The following is a 14,826-nucleotide window of genomic DNA, read 5'->3' as shown; positions in this document are numbered from 1 at the left end:
GAAAAGTCCATGAGAACCTAATCTTTAATTCACTAGCAAAAGTTGAAGCTGAGGTATGGCTCTAGTGGTTAGACTGCCAGCCTTGAGTAAAAAAGCCAAGCAAGAATGGGAGGCCCTAAGTTTTAGCCCTAGTATCTCCCCCTACATACATACACACACACACACACACACACACACACACACACACACACACACACACACACACACACACACACACACACACACACACCAGTTTTTGTCTCTGTTTTATGCAGAAGAGTGAGACTCGGAAATCTAAAGGATCTTACCAGATGGTATACCTGTAGAAGATGGTAGGGCTAGGAGTTAGAAGCAGGTAGACAGATTTTAGATTTGGTGTTCACCAAGCCTTACAGAGCCTTACTCACATGAAATGCTTTCCCCCAAAGCATTTTTTAGGCAGGGGAGGTGGGGTGGACATGGGGGAAGGGGCAGAGCTTGAGCTCAGGCCTGGGTCCTGTCATTTAGCTTTTTCACTCAAGGCTAGCACTCTACCACTTGAGTCAGCTCCACTTTGGACTTTTGGGTTGTTAATTGGAGCTAAGAGTTTGACAGACTTTCTGCCCAGGCTAGCTTTGAGCTGTACCTCCTGAGTAGCTAGGATTACAGGTACAAGCCACTGATATCTGGCCCCACGGCTTTTTTTTTTTTTTAATCAGTCATGGGGCTTGAATTCAGGGCCTGGGTGCTGTCTCTGAGCTCCTTTTGCTCAAGGCTAGCACTCTGCCACTTTGAGCCACAGTGCCACTTCTGGTTTCCTGGTGGTAAACTGGAGATAAGAGTCTCTCAGACTTTCCTGCCCCAGCTGGCTTTGAACTGCCATCCTCAGATCTCAACTTCCCACATAGCTTTTTTTTTTCTTAAGCAAAGACCACTCCTCTTATTTCTATTGTTTAGTATCTAGAACTAGATGATTTGCCCTACTGAATTTGAAATTACATCATATTATCTATATATAGATATGTGTGATTTTGATAAAATGTAGAATTCCTAACACACACACACACAGTTTTATTCTATCCCATTTTCAATTTGCAACCATCTCTGTCTTTTGGATTGAGACATTTTTATTCTTTGTCTCCAAATTAATACTGCATAGCACAAGGCTGTGTGTGTATGTGTGTGTGTGTGTGTGTGTGTGTGTGTGTGTGTGTGTGTGTGTGTGCCTGCCGCCTTTTCTTCTGGATTAAATGTTGCAGCCCGGCTGAGTGAGGAGACTTTCTCCCACTCGTCAAGCCCACTGCAGACATGTTAGAATCCCGCTGCTTGCTCCACGCCCAGCAACAGTGGGGCAGGTGATGCTGCGTGTATGACCAGCCTTCTCTGGAAGTGTCTGCACAGATGTGAGCTGCTTCTCCTGCTCCCTGCCTTCACATTCCCAGAGCCAACACCCACCCACTCTGACAGCCTTTCTCTCTTTTCTTTTCAAGGAAAAAAGAAAGAGACAGACAGAAATAGAAGGCAAGCGACAACAGCTTGACGAGCAGGTACTGCTGCTCCAGCATTCCAAGGTAAGACGCTGCTCCCATGATGCCATGAACCCACTACCATGATTAACCATGCAGATCACACCCTGGAGAGCCGGGCAGAGCCTGCCCTGCTGCGAAGACGCTGCCTCCGATTGAACCCGCTAGTTCATTCAATCAGGAAACCAGCGCTGAGCTTTTCTGGTGGATTTCTCAGATTCCAGGCATCCTGACAGCGTTCTGATTTCTGCAAGCATGAGATGACAGTGTGCATGTGGATGGGTATGGGCTGGGGTGTGCGGTGAAATGTGGTAATTATATATAGAAACCGACTGAGACTACGCCCAGCGGCCCGGGCTGTTTTCTCTGGGTACCAAAAGATACACTTCACATAATGTACTTTTTAACAATGAAAACTATTAGTATCATTGTTGATGTGTGGAGAAAAGGGAGAGAAAAACAGCATGATCTGATAAAAGAATAACACTACGTATTACCAATCATCTTTTTTTTTTCCTACTTCAGCTATTTTAGTGTTCTGTTAGAACATGCAGTTTGGTCAAAGATGGCTTTTAAATGATTTGATTTGCTGGAGTCTCCATTGTGCCATAAGAAAAAGATAGAGCTCTGAGTTTTTCCCCCTTTAAACAGAATGCACTTAAGCATTGTAATTGATTAGAGCCCAAGAGAAAGCTCTGTCACTGTCACGAGGACTCTAGTAGTGGCTGAGTGTTGCTTTCTGCATGTTGAGAGAGTAATGTGACCATGTTCCATGGCCACCTGGGAATCGCTGCTCACCTTTGACTGCCCCTGGGCTTCTTTTTAAAAAAGGAAATGTGCTGTCCACCTCAAGTTACTGTGACCCTGCATGTCTGCAATTGATTGGCTCACAGGGCAGGTTGGGAAGGTGGTGCTGATCCTCAGGATAGTGATTCTCAGATATGAATGATTTGAATTCTTTTAAACTAGGTGAGACCTGTATGGTCTCATTTCCTATTCTTATCTAGAAAATCAGGTTATGCTGAGCAAATCCTCAAACAAATGTGAATCCTGAGCAAATTAACTCATGATGATAAAGAACACCATGACCTATATCTGCTCAGCATGCCTATCAGTTTACCCTGCACTTTAACCTGGGAAATGTGTTTAAAAGGGGAAAAAAATAGTGTGATACTGAGATGATTATTTCTTTGTATTTACATATATCCCTTTGCAGATTTTTCAAACTCTTCTTTGTAGGAGGCTGCATTATTGTCCATATGTCGTTACTCTTTTCCTGACAACATTCCTGAAGGAGGATTGCAACTAAAATTAGTAACCTCTGCTTTCAGAGTGGGCCTTAAAAACACTAACAGAATCGAGTGAATCACTCAAGCTCAATCGGGACAGGCGTTAGACAGCAACACTTTAAAACCTCAGTGAATTTGTGATGGAAGGATGATGTTTTTAATAAGAGAAATGAACAAGAAAGAGAGCCTCTCTTCCTTAACCTCTCTGTAGCTCTTAGCTTTTATGTTCCTTGGATCCCAAGTCAGACAGTTGAACATATGTCAGAAGACTAAGTCCATCTTGTCCTACTTTTCATCATTCTGGATGCCAAATAAGATAGTAGAGACACATTTGCTGCTGCTGTTTGCATTCTGTTCTGTTCTGTTCATATGCCATTTATCGTGGTGTGTGTGTGTGTGTGTGTGTGTGTGTGTGTGTGTGTGTGTGCGTGCGTGCGTGCGTGTGCGTGCGTGTGTGTGTGTGTGTGTGTGTGTGTGTGTATGTGTGTGATTAAATCAGGGCTTAACTAGGACCTGATCTCTGTCATTTAGCTTTTTTGCTCAAGGCTGGCACTCATCTACTTCCCAGTCCCACAGCTCTGCTTCCATTTTTTTTTTTTTTGGGTCCGGTCGTGGGCCTGAACTCTGGGTCTGGGTGCTGTCCCTCAGCTCTTCAGCTCAAGGCTAGTGTTCTACCACTTGAGCCACAGCACCACTTCCGGCTTTTTTCTTTTTGCTTATGTGGTGCTGAGGAATCGAACCCAGGGCCTCATGCATGCAAGGCAAGCGCTCTACCACTGAGCCACCTTCCCAGCCCCTGCTTCCATTTTTTTTATATACAGTTAATTGGAGATAAGAATCTCTTGGACTTCCTTGCCTGGGCTGGCTTTGAATCACTGTCCTCAGGTTTTTGTTTGTTTGTTTTTTGTCGGTCATGTGGCCTGAACTCTGGGACTGGGCGCTGTCCCTCAGCTCTTCAGCTCAAGGCTAGCGCCCTACCACTTGAGCCACAGCACTACTCCCGGCTTTTTCTGCTTATGTGGTACTGAGAAATCAAACCCAGGGCCTCATGCACGTGAGGCAAGCACTCTACCACTGAGCCAACTTCCCAGCCGTAGGTTTTAGACTCTTAGATAGCTAGGTTTACAGGTGGGATTCAACAGTGACCAGCCTATCAATTCTCTTGTCATCTGTCAATCCTTCTATCCATCCATCCATCTCATTAGCAGAAACAAAAGTAAAAATGACTTCGTTTTGCATGCAGAAACAATGAAGTTCTGTATGGATTTAGCAACAAGGGAAAGAAGTTGTGCTCTCCACACTTGGCTATGTAAAGATATACGCAACACTTTCACCAAGGTCATTTTGCTATAATTGTGTGGGGAAGACTGGAAGGGATTATAATTTAGTAATTATATTTGGGGACCAAAGCATTGTATTTTCCTCTCTCAGAGAAAGGCTTGTGTAGAAAGAATGAGGCTGAAGTGTTGGTCTTTAACATGAACAGGAATGCTGAAAGGCTGCAAAGGTAGCAGTGTGTTATCTGGTACCACCTGGAGAAAGACACATATACCCCTTGCCAAGTTCTGGGAGGTAGAGTCAGTGTGAGGGCCAGGAGAATCATTGAGCCTCCCTTAGACTCAGGTGAAACTTTGCTCATGATTCTGCCTCTTTTTGTTCTGAGTCCATCATCCCCCTTATTTCCATATAAGGAAGAGAGTATGTAATTGAGGGCTATGATCAGTCAGGCACCAGATGGGACGGTGTCCCACTTCAAACCAATTGTTGACTACACTGGCCTCATGTGGTCTTCCTCCTTGGGATCATTCAGTTTCCAGCTTAGTGGCCTCCTAGGTGTAAGTCCATTCAAGATTGTGTGCTTTCTCCACTGTGAGCTTCAGAGGACAGCTGTCAGCGTCCCCCTAGTGGCATAGCTGCTTTGCCATCCTCAGTATAGTCACTGTTTTTAAATTTTTTATGATGCCCAACATGGGTCAGGTACTTTAATAGAAACTCTCAATGATAACCACAAGCTACCTGATCTTCTCCCAGGAAGCAAATTCCGGAGGTGAAAGCCAAGGAGAGTGCAGGTGAGGGAGCCCAGGTTGAACCCTACGGCTGACTGTTCAGGCAGACACTGGCTCTTCCCAGGGCACCATTCTCTTGAAACAAAGCATAACCTTTTGATTAATTTGTCTGGGAAGATGCCACCATCACTGTCCCTCTTTCTCTCAGTATACTTGCATGAACTCCAGCTAATTTAGCACACAGGGAGACAGGTCACTGGAATGATAGAAGGCACCCAAAGTAGGAAATGTTAGAAAAATGTGTCCGTAATTGGTATTTATTTCACTAATTTACAAGATCCTGGATGCTCTTGAGGAAAACCAGTGTTCTCAGTGTAAAAATAAATGGGAAGATATTAGAGTTAAGTTTCATATTTATTAAGACATAATTCTCATCTTCTCTGTGCAATTCCCAAATCGCATATCTATATTTTATATATCTTACATACTCAGTAACCTGGAGAGGTTTATTTCATGCAATGAGATATCAATTATTTAGACAGATTCACTAGTCTGTTGTCCTAGCAAATAAACAGAATGCAAGCCAATGGTTCTGGCATATGCATGCTTAATATTCTTGCTCATGGCTGTATGTAGTAATACACGGTAACTCCACTGATGAAATGTCATTGTATTGGAACTGCGAGCCAATTCTTCAATGCAATGAAAAGTTCAAGTATGAAATGTTGAAATACAAATTGCTATACCCCAGTGAGTTAGGGGGCCTTTAGCTATTCGAGTTCCTAGTTCTAGTAAACTCAGATTTCCTTTTAGAAGATGCCTAGCTATATTTAGTAATTAAATAATGAAAAATTATACAAGTGGGACTAATAAACAACTTTGATAACCACATTGTTTTTACTTATTATAAAAGGAAAGATGGTCATTACAAAAACTACATTTAAAATATGAGACCAGAAATAAAAGTACCAACTGATTCTTACCATCCAGAGATAGCCCCTGGATTCTGTGTTCCTCTACTGTCTCCCAGTGATATTTATTTCTGTAGTTTGGGGTATGTAGCCCAGTTCACAGGTCTCATAATCCTGTGGAAAAAATGAATTTGTATATATTTTTTATTCTTGGATTTCATCTCGCTTAGCATCATCTTATAAAAATGAATTTATATTAACATTGGTATCCAGATCTCCTTTAATTATCCTTTATTCCTTTTTTTGTATGTGGACTCTTTTACATTCCCACACACAAAAAACACAATTTTCATGCAATTACATCCAGCATTATTTCAGGTTGTGATTTCTGACTTTGAAGTCATTCTTGAATATTTCTCCTCTCATGTTTACCTGTAAAGCTTTGACCCATCTAGAATTTTATAAAGCATGATGTAGGAATATAAGTTTGTTTTTTTCTGTTTACCACTGTCTCCATATGATGTATTAATTCATTCTTCCCCTCCTTGAGTTCCATGTCATCTTTCTCACAAATATATTCACCCTTATACTCAAGTCTAATGTTCTGGATTCTTTTTATCCCATTAAGATGCTCATTCCTGAGACAGCACAAGTCTCATTTAATCTCTATAGCTTTTCAATATATTGCAATATTTCATAAGGCAGGAGCCATCATTCTTCTTTTGAAACATTGCCTTGGCTTCTTAGTCTGTGGGAATGATTATTTATTTTTATTGTTTTTACAGTAGGACTCATGATGATATGAATTTAAAAGGAATAAATCCCAGCCCAGGCTGAACTTAATATTCCCTTTGCCCCTTATTTGAAGGGCCAGAGATTTGTCTCTTTTATTGGCCTGTTCAAAGCCCCAGTACAGAGTCTGCCCTTGGTGTGGATTGCTGCATGGGTTCCTGGGGGACTGCCACATTTGTCAAGGTTTGTCTGACACAGTCAGCACTGTCACAATCCAACTGCCAATATCACATCTTCAATATCAATACTGCCTTTGAATTACTTATTTATGAACAGGGAGCCCTGACTAGAGTTTCTCCAAGCCCAAGCAACAAAAATGGTCTTATATTGGAAGGACCACAGTCTTTTCATTAAAGAGGACTGAAGGCAAAAAGATCACAGACTGATTTGTGACCCTGTGAAATATTCATTGTCATTTGCTGAATTTGTCATTTGCCAAGGTCGTTTGCTGAGTAGCCAGAAGGTCTCAGGAACCTTACTACAAAAATATCATCACAGTGTCCCTTACTATTTTGAACCTTTATCACTACTTTTAGACTTTTCTGTGTTATTAGTACATGCAAAAAAAGCCACTTTTCAATTTTTCAAATATTCAACAGTTAGGCACGATGCCATGGAAGGGAACTTTACCTCTTACCCCATTTCCCAACAGCCCTGAAAGCAGGGCTTGAGTGGAAAGCAACACTTCACTTTGCTGACAAGTCTTCAGTTGGCTTCTCTCTATGTGAATCAAATCTCAAAACCGAACCACGATCTTACCAGGGTGAAAGAGCAGAGAGGAAATGAGAAGGGGCACTGGGGAAGAGGAAGGAGGGAACAGGAATGAATGACTGAAAATAAAACATTATGATTGCTTCTCACCTCTGAGTTTAACCCTTTTTCTTTTAGAAACTTGAATTTAGCCAGGTTCTAACTATCATCCCCACACAGCCAGTGCTAGCGTTAGCTAGATATACAGGTGAATGAGACTTGGGGTAAAAGGTAAAACCATAAAAGCACAAGAATGAATCACAGATGGATGTTTTTTTATACTGAGAGGGTAAGGATTCCTTATCCAAGTCTGATACCAAGGGCAAAATTACAAAGTGAAAAGATTGCTAAGTAGGACTTTATAAAAATAACAAATGCTGGATCATATTTTTTAAAAAAGAAAACAAAACTGGAGACTCACCTGTAATCCTGATTCATGTCCAGCTTTTTTACCCTGCCACACCCACCTGTATATATGTATATACAGACATACATATGATCCTGTATGTACTTATATGTATATTTTTATATTTTAGATCTAACATCCACATATGAGAAACAATGTGGGTTCTTTGTCCTGAGTCTGGCTTACTTTACTTACTATAATGCTTTAAAGGTCCATCTATTTTCCTTCCAATTACACAATTTCGTTCTTCTTTATGACTGAATAACATTCCCTTGTATCTATATGTGACATCTTCCAGGTCCATTCCCCAGTTGTAGGACAGATGAGCTGTTTTCATAGCTTTCCTTAGAGGAGGAGCATAGGGCATAATGCCTATGTGCCTCTGATCATATAAAATAATATTTATCAAAATGAATTCCAAGAAATGGAAACAAGAGGGACAATGGGTAAACGAATGCAGCATTGGTACTCACTAGACACTATGCTGAAAATGAACTATGCAACTTGTAGGTGGGAAAAAAATTTTAAAACACACAAAACAACCAAACAACTTGTGGGTAGGGACAGGAGGAAGACGCTGGGAGAGAGTGAGGGGAAGGGTAACACTGTCCAAAAAGAAATGTACCCATTACCTGACTTATGTAACCATAACCCCTCTGTACATCACCTTTATAATAACATTTTTTTGTCAGTCGTAGGGCTTGAACTCTGGGCCTAGCTGCTGCCCCTCAGCTCTTTAGCACAAGCAAGCGCTCTACTATTTGACCCACAGCACCACTTCTGGTTTTCTGGTGGTTAATTGGGAGAGTCTCACAGACTTTCCTGCCAGCGCTGGCTTTAAATTGTGATCCTCAGTTCTCAGCCTCCTGACTAGCTAGGATTACATGCTTTAGCACAAGCAAGCGCTCTACTATTTGACCCACAGCACCACTTCTGGTTTTCTGGTGGTTAATTGGGAGAGTCTCACAGACTTTCCTGCCAGTGCTGGCTTTAAATTGTGATCCTCAGTTCTCAGCCTCCTGACTAGCTAGGATTACATGCGTGAGCCACGGGCACCTGGCTATAATAACAATTTTTTTAATCCAGAAAAAGAAAAAGAAAAGGCAAACACCAACAACTTCTTTCTGAGGGCCACATTTACCCAGATAACCACTTGACTTGTTCCTTACTTCTTATGGGTCCCTGCTCAAATATCACCTTGCCCGAGAGGCCTTGTGGACCCTTCCTAGATAGAGCAACACCTTCCTTTATCACTCCCTCACTTCGCTTATCTCTGTGCTGCACAAAAGATATCCTGTCTTCTGACTAATGTAATAATTATATAAGGGCTAGAATTTGTTTTAGAGCCAGAATTTTGTTTGTAGGTTCTAAATAAACATGTAAATGAATTTAAAAATAAAGAAATAAATCCCTTGGGAGAGGCCCTAGAGTCTAGGCCAGAGGGAAGTAGTAAACTAAGTGAAGACAGAGATTCAGACAAAGCAGAGGAGCGGTAGAACAAAAGGCTCTAGTGTAAACTGAGAAGGGTCATTTTGTCTGTCTTCCCTCATTTCCACAGTCCAAAGTGCTTCGGGAAAAATGGCTGCTGCAGGGAATGCCCGCAGGAACTGCCGAGGAAGAAGAAGCCAGGAGAAGGCAGTCTGAGGAGGATGAGTTCAGAGTCAAGCAACTGGAGGATAACATTCAGAGGTAGGTCATTTCCAGCCCTTGGACATCGTTGCTGTAGTGTGCCATGCAGTAACCACTCTTCTCCACTAGGGGTCCCTTTTCTCCATGCCGTCACCTTTTCCCCGGGCATTATATTACCTTCTAAACCAACATATACATGACTTGATGTTTCCATATAACTCAGATTATTACTCAAGAGTACTCTTATTGCATTGGGTTGTAGTACAATACAGGGACGTGTTCACGGGCCCCTCAGGTGTTGTGAGTCACTTTTTTGAGTTCATATATCAGCTTTAGTCTTTTAACCTCTGGATCAGGATGTTAGCTGTTCCTACCTCAGTCATGGGTATTTGCAGATTTGCTACATGGGATCAGTTTGAAATGAGGAAACTAGCCAAGGGTCTTAGGATTGAAATGAAGAGTACATAGGGGCAGCCAGGGGTAGGTTTGCATGCCTGTGTTGCACAAATGACCCTTCAATGGTCTCCTTCCACTGCTCAGAGAGTGGTTTGCTTCCTCTTTGGTTCTCAACCATTTCTGACCATTTCATTCTGGAAGATAAGTAACCTGCCTAGGGCTGTTGGCTGGCCAGGCTCATCCAGGAGCAAGAAACATAGGTTTGCACTTGAGAACTACAACTATCCAAGAGGTGGGACTGAGAGTATGCAGTACTGAGTGTAGATAACTTAGAACCAAGACTACCCCTTTCAACCCATTCCCCCAAATCCTGCCAGGTGTCCGGCCTCCCATGCTTCATCTCCTTGCAGGTGGATGGTGAAGATGAAAAGGTTTGTCCAGGGTAATAGAAACTGAGGCAACAGGAGAATAAACCATTTGAGGGAAGCCTGGGAGACATAGTAACATCCTGTATCTAGAAAGGGAGAAAGAAAGCAAAGATCATTAGCTAAACTGCTACTCATCATTTATTCTCAAAATATATGAAAACTCGAGGTACCTTGGTGCCTCTGATTGTGTCAATAAAGAACCAACCAGCTGATTGAAACCCCAAAAGCATCCTTCACCCTGCGCCCATACTTGGATTAGGTCCTGATATCCTGAGAAAAGATGTTAGGATAGCTTGGGTAAACTTTGCTACTACTCTATAGCAAACAAATAAGATATTTGTAGGGGACGGGGGTTGTAGTCATATATGTATATATACATCATGTATATGCATGTGTTTATGCATGTACTCTCAGAATATAAAAGTAAAGACTAAACTGTAACAAGCCAGTTATAAAATATACATACATGTATGAATGTATGTGCGTGCACGAGGAAGCTCTTATAAACAGAAGGCCAAAGGAAGATTTGGAAAACAGGATCCAGTTATTATGACCTTTTCTATTTGTCTTGTGGTCTTCTAACCAAATTAGCTATCTCACCTTGGCTTGCGTACAGATATGTTATTATTATGGTCCAGGAGGTGATCATTATTCCCTTAAAAGCTGAGCCATGACACCTAGAGGTTAGAGTCTTAAATGGAGACCCATTTTGGGCTAAATTGATCACTAGAGGCTGGTTTATTCTGAAGACAGGAATGACCGTAGTCAGAAAAATAAAGTCCTTTTATCTTTGCGTGAAGAAGGTAAAGAGCACACGCCATGTATGTAGGCAGTCTCTTGGGCCTATTTAAGAGCTAGATACCCACTCAGGAAGGAAAGAAAAAGGGTCATGGTTAGGCTCAGACTCAGGGGATGTTTCTTCTGCTGCTGTCACGGTCCTACCAGGTGATGGTCACCTGGGCACTGGATGTGGGCTGGGAGTGAGCTGTGTTCCCTGGGCTGCTCTCTGTGAGCAGCGCTACCATGGGCACCCGCTCCTCCTCAGGTCCTTCTGAGGGAGGACCTCCTTCTCACCCTAGAAGCCAGTTTCTGCTTCTCTTGTGCTGCATCTTCTCTACTACAGGCTTAGTAACCCCTCTCCAAAATGCTTGGGATAGAATCCATATTTTGAGGGGACAGGGAATATTTGCCCATACATACTGAGATATCTTGGGGATGGAACCCATGTCTAAATACAAAACTTATGTTTCTTGTACATATAGCCTGAAGGTAATTATTTTTTACTGTGCATGAAAGGTAATATGTGTGCCTTGAACCTACAGCAAGCAGGTGTGGAGTTTTCCACGTGGGGTGTCTGTTAGTGCTCATATAGCTTTGGGTCAAATTTTTCCAGATTTTAGATTTTTGGATTAGGCTTGCTCGGTGCTCACAGCATTTAGCTATTTTAGTCTCCATCCCAAGGGAAGAAAGGAGCTGCTCTCCCTCTTCCCATAAAGGACACTCAATCCCCTAATACCCTCCCTGTGGTCAGGAAGAGCTGAGCTTTCTCAGAGTACCATTAGAACAGCTGTGGGACTCCTGACACAATCCCTGGCTTTGGTTACATGACTCTGTTGGCTTTGGCTGCCCTCAGCTAAGTGGCTGGAAGCTGTAGGTTTGATGCATCTGCTCATCTTTTTCTCTGCCCTAACAAGCTAACAGACTGCTTTCTTTTCTCATTATGACAACAGCAGACAAGCAAGAGGACTGAGCAGAAAGGAGGCGGAAGCTCAGAACTGCCCATAAAGCCATTAACTAAATAAAGCAAGTCAGTGGTCAAGTTCACAGTCAAGAGGAGGAAATAGGCAGCCAACTTTTAGTGGGGAAAACATAGATCAGAGAGGGGGAAGGGGGAAGAAGGTAATATAGGCAAATAATTCAATCTTCCAGAAGCACGATTATTGAAACAAAAACTACAAGCATTAAGGAAAACTGACCAGCCTGAGACAAATAAAAGCACAAAACAGTGCAGAAGGAAAAGGAAGACAGAGAGGGAAAGTTAGTGACTCCCAAGATCATATTGCGAAGCTCATCTTTATATAATAAGACCCAGAAACCATGTGCAGATGGGATGCTGCAGAGCCACTAAATAAAGGAATTCCAAAGGAAGCTTTCTATATTTGAAGGAAAACATCAATCTGTACATTTTTTAACTTTCGGGCTCACTGGTCTAAGTCACACCCTAGCAATACATTAGATTCTGCTAAAGAGGTACATAAACAGTTTTCAAAGTGTGAACTATATTATTAGGATAGACGTAACCTGAACTAATAGTAGTTTGAAGCAATTAAAGGAAGAAGAAAGAGGAGAAGTCAAAGGGAACAATTCCTACAAGACTGAGGGAAAGTTTTGAGTCATTTTGTTCAGAAAAAGAGATGGTGGTAGCAACCTAATGTAAAATGTCAAGTGTAGCTAGAATTTAGGTTGTGTCTTAATTCTTTATGTCTAAAAATGATACAGACTTCAACTAAAGCATATACATCTGCATAGATCTGTTTCCCTAGACCTCTTTAAGAAGAAAGGACACAATCACTTTCTAATTCTAGAAGTCTTTATAGAGCAACTTGCTGTATAAGAAATTACAAGTTTATAGACATTTTGTCTTCCAAAACATTACTTAAATATGATTAGAGGTGGTTTGGTGTGAAGAATTCTTGTCTTCCTTCCAGGACTGTTGTTCATGTTGCTTAGATTTCCTAGAGCAGCCCAAGAAGGGAAGGAAAAAAGAGAGAGAAACTGTCACTAGAATATTAAATCTTGGACATTTTTGTCACTTGGGATGCTTTTAAAAAAATGAGAATTTCCATGCCTTATTCTATAAATGTGGATTCATTGACCCAAATAAAGAGATTTGGAAGTTTTTGTGTGCTGATTAAAGAATGCTGTAAATGGAAAGAAAATAAAGCATAGATTGTAGATGAAATCCCATTTTAATAATTAACCCCTGCAAAAGGAGAGTGAGAAATAGTGTTGATAAGAATATGAATAATATATACAAGATCAAGGACAGCCCTGACGCTTGATTTCAGATCCATTCAGAGCCTTGCCTTTTGGCACTAAGAAATTAGAAAGTTTCTTCATAGTCCCCATAATGGAGACCAGTGGAGACCAGCTTCTACTGGTTAGAAGTAGCCTCCCTTACCAGGCTAAAACTGATAAGGGAAAGCTGGCTACAATTTTTCTAAGTCTTCTGACTGAAATGAAAAGCATTACTGCCTTAAGTGATGACATTGAATTGGATGAAAAGGAAAGAGAGAATCTTATCACCACCATGTGGGTCAATGATCATTATTTTTGTGCATTCTTCTCTGCATAGTGCCAAGAATTTTATTTTGGCTTGCTGGAAATGAGGATCAGCATAGTTGAAAGCAAAATCTATTCCTAAGTCTTTCTCTCTTTCTCATTCTTTCTCTCTGCTCTGCTGAGAAAGCCTTGTATGTTGTTTCTGGCTTGATCCCAGGGCCAGCCATCATCCATGTCATCCCGGGACCTCACAAACCTCACACTGATGCTCTTGGAGAGCAGGGAGTTAGAACCACATGACCCTTGTTTATCTCCTATCTTCTCCAGTCAAAAAAAAAGGGGGGGGGCTTGTTGCTTGCCTTGTGATTCTTTTCCACTTCAGATCCTCTTTGTCCTTTGATGTGTATTATTCGAGGGCTTAATATGTAATGTTCTTAACTTTTTTGTTTGGTGAGAAATATGGGGAAAATTTAGCCCCATACTTCACCTGTTCGAATTGTCATCTGTGATTATGAGAGATCCCACGGAGTGTTAAATGCAAATGCAATGAGCTGTCACAAAGCTAGGTATTCATTCCAGCTCCACTGACGATTTCCTCTGTGACCTTGAACAATCTCTCATGGTCACCAGTTCCCAAGTCCTTATTTCTTCAGTGGGATTGTCTCTTGGAATCTTCTAGTTTTGGTCATCTGAGTTTCTCTCAGTTTGAAAAGTTGGCCAAAGAGCTTTTCTCTGAACAAATGTATACCTATACAGAGACATCTCGGTGGAGTTGTGGAAGGATGTGGTTTTGGTTCTCAGGAAACAAAAGATGCAATGTGTAAGTAGCTGATTAATCATAACAGAGATGATTCATTCACCGAAGCAGCTGTCAGTTCTAAAATATGTCACATCAAATATTCATTGAATAAAATATTGACGTTATAGTGTGCTAACCATGGAGGGCCAGGTAGCTTTTTAAAAAGACTAACAAAAACAAAACAAAACAGCAAGATATGAGTGAGCTGAGATGCTCACAGTGCTTTTATTGATCTCTGGTGAAGAGCGGAATTCACTTAATTTTCTATGTTACTAAGAGGCTCAAATCAGAAGACTGGAATCATCAGGTGTAAGCATGCATTATGTTACATTACATTACATTACTTTACATTACAGTAAGTGAGTTTTGCAACCAAGTAAAGACCTATTGCTTACCACTCTTAGAATACTCACTTCAGACCCTTACTTGGGATTCATTAACCATCCTTCCCCCGTACCCCACGCTTTTTGGAGCTGTTGATTATGCTCAACATCTGCAACTACCCTTACTGTCCTGCTCCTCACTGACCCAAGTCAGCCCTGGCAGGTTAGTGGTAAGTGCACTGGAGACTTTTTACTGCTTAGTTTCCTTTTGAAGAGCAGTTGAAATTGCTGAGCACTATCTGTTTCTTCATGAAACACATTTTCTTGGTTT

The 14,826-nt window shown here is 41.5% G+C and overlaps 1 protein-coding gene across 2 annotated transcripts in view; it reads left to right on the top strand.

Moving 5' to 3' along the window:
• The first annotated feature begins 1,454 nt into the window (after positions 1 to 1,454).
• The window catches only part of Akap2 (A kinase (PRKA) anchor protein 2), a 244,840-nt gene continuing 231,468 nt past the window's right edge, over positions 1,455 to 14,826 (top strand). For both annotated transcript variants that reach the window (XM_013023286.1, XM_013023287.1), the window contains exons 1-2: positions 1,455 to 1,529; positions 9,197 to 9,327. In XM_013023286.1, coding sequence (XP_012878740.1) covers positions 9,233 to 9,327 — 95 coding nt within the window. In that variant the 5' untranslated portion in view covers positions 1,455 to 1,529; positions 9,197 to 9,232. The remainder of the gene's footprint in view (positions 1,530 to 9,196; positions 9,328 to 14,826) is intronic.

Source organism: Dipodomys ordii, unplaced genomic scaffold, assembly GCF_000151885.1.
Source record: "Dipodomys ordii isolate 6190 unplaced genomic scaffold, Dord_2.0 Scaffold67, whole genome shotgun sequence".
Lineage (NCBI taxonomy): Eukaryota > Metazoa > Chordata > Mammalia > Rodentia > Heteromyidae > Dipodomys > Dipodomys ordii.
The sequence above is the reverse complement of the archived record's forward strand: the minus strand, read 5'-3'. Positions and strand labels throughout refer to the sequence as shown.